The sequence below is a fragment of the Empidonax traillii genome, unplaced genomic scaffold, assembly GCF_003031625.1.
Source record: "Empidonax traillii isolate 1590-97213 ecotype Southwest subspecies unplaced genomic scaffold, ASM303162v1 scaffold272:size679582, whole genome shotgun sequence".
NCBI lineage: Eukaryota > Metazoa > Chordata > Aves > Passeriformes > Tyrannidae > Empidonax > Empidonax traillii.
Window position 1 is genome coordinate 483335 of NW_020955465.1, and position 2019 is coordinate 485353.

General features: G+C 68.1%; 1 protein-coding gene across 1 annotated transcript in view; it reads left to right on the forward strand.

The window, feature by feature from the left end:
• Positions 1-475: 475 nt before the first annotated feature.
• The window catches only part of LOC114060348 (cytosolic endo-beta-N-acetylglucosaminidase-like), a 9168-nt gene continuing 7624 nt past the window's right edge, over positions 476-2019 (forward strand). The window contains exons 1-5 of the mRNA XM_027889798.1: positions 476-582; positions 865-941; positions 1062-1263; positions 1553-1701; positions 1791-2012. Coding sequence (XP_027745599.1) covers positions 476-582; positions 865-941; positions 1062-1263; positions 1553-1701; positions 1791-2012 — 757 coding nt within the window. The remainder of the gene's footprint in view (positions 583-864; positions 942-1061; positions 1264-1552; positions 1702-1790; positions 2013-2019) is intronic.

Sequence of the window (2019 nt, forward strand, 5' to 3'; positions counted from 1 at the left end):
GACACACAGCCCGGGCCCAGTACAGATGTCTCATCCTAGGAGACACATCCCCATCCTGGGATGCATGGCCCCTTATCCCAGCACACTTGTGCCATCCCAGGTCACATGTCCCATCCCAGAACACAGAGTCCATCCCGAGACATGTGGTTCCATCCCAGGACATGCATCCCATCCCAGGACTCATGTTCTATCCCAGCATACATGTCCCATCCCAGGACACGCGTCCCTTTTCCGGGACTGGCGGTGCATCCCAGGACACGTCCCGCCCCGGGACACGCAGGGGCGGGCGGTGCCGGGGGCGGTGCGGGGCCGGGGGCGGTGCGGGGCCGCTGAGGGCGGTGCGGGGCCGGGGGCGGTGCGGGGCCGGGGGCGGTGCGGGGCCGCTGAGGGCGGAGCTGCGGGGCCGCGCCCCCGGGAAAGCCGGGCCCGGTGGCGGCCACGCCGTCAGTGCGGCAGCGGCGGCGGCAGCAGCGCCATGGCGGAGGCGCCGGAGGGGCCCGGGAGGCGCGGGAAGAGGACGGGAACCGAGGCCGGGGCAGAGGAGCCGGCCGAGGCGGAGCGGGCCGGGCGGCGGCGGAGGAGGTGGATGGCGGGGGCCGGGGTGGCGATCGGGACCGGGGTCGGTGCTGTGGTCAAGACTGGGACCCAGACCGGGGCTGGGCCGGGGACCGGGATGGGAATCGGAGCCAGGGTGGGGACCGGGACTAGGAGCGGAATGGGGATCAGGACCAGGACCAGGATGGGGATTGGGACTGGGATAGGGGTGGGGACCGGCATGGGGACAGGTGCCCGGGCTCGCGGGGCCCAGGAGGGCGCTGACCGCGGTGCTGGTCCGACCCGGCACTCACCCCCATCCCGGGGCAGCTTCCAGCCGGCGGCGGAGACCCGGGGAACCACCGTCCTGCACGACACCATCAATGACCGCCCGCAGCCCCTGCCAGGTGAGGCACCGTGAGAGGGGCCCGCTGCACCGCTGGGGCCCTGCTGGGATGGTGCCGGTGCCGAGCTGCACAGGCAGTGCTCCCTGCTGACCCTGTCCCCTGTCTCCCCACCGTCCCCAGCGAGGTACTTCGACACAAAGACGACGGAACCCATCAGCTTCTTCTTGTCCGGCCTGGAGGAGCTGCTGGCTTGGCAGCCCAACAGCAATGACGACTTCAACATCTCGGCCGTGCCGCTGGCCAAGCGCCAGCCCCCACTCCACAGCAGGAGGCCCCGGACGCTGGTGTGCCATGACATGCGTGGCGGGTACCTGGAGGACAGGTACACGCTGGGTGGAGGGCAGATGTGGCAGCAGGGCTTGATTTTTCAAACCCCAAACCAGTTCTGTTTCTGGATGATGTGTTTCCTTCCGGCTCAGCCACAGGTGGGCAGGGATGGGGCATTTGGCTCTTGGTGCCAGTGCTCGGCAGCCTTGCTCGGGCTGGGATGTTCAGGGCTGGCTCAGTGCCACAGCTGTACGCAGCTCTAAGTGTGAGTCAGGCTCCTACCCAGCCCCACAGCATCCGACAGCGTCCTTCCTGCACTGCCCAACCCTCTTCCCTCTCTGCAGGTTCATCCAGGGCTCAGCCACACGCAACCCTTACGTTTTCTACCACTGGCGCTACATCGACATCTTCGTCTACTTCAGCCACCACAATGTCACCATCCCACCCGTGGTCTGGACCAACGCGGCGCACCGGAACGGTGTCCCTGTGCTGGGTGAGGGCAGGGCTGAGCCTGGGGCAGCCCCAGGCACGCAGTGGGTTCACTGGGGCGTGTGGCTGACACTGCCCTTGCCGTCTCCCCAGGCACGTTCATCACGGAGTGGACGGACGGGGAGAAGCTGTGTGAGGCGTTCCTGGCCGGTGGGGAGGAGGCTTACGGAGCTGTGGCCGAGCAGCTCGCCCGCATCGCCCAGCACTACCGCTTCGATGGCTGGCTGGTCAACATAGAGAACACGCTGAGCGTAAGCCATGATGGCCCTGCTCACCTCCCTGCCTTCCCCCTGCTCACCTCCCTGCCTTCCCCCTGCTCACC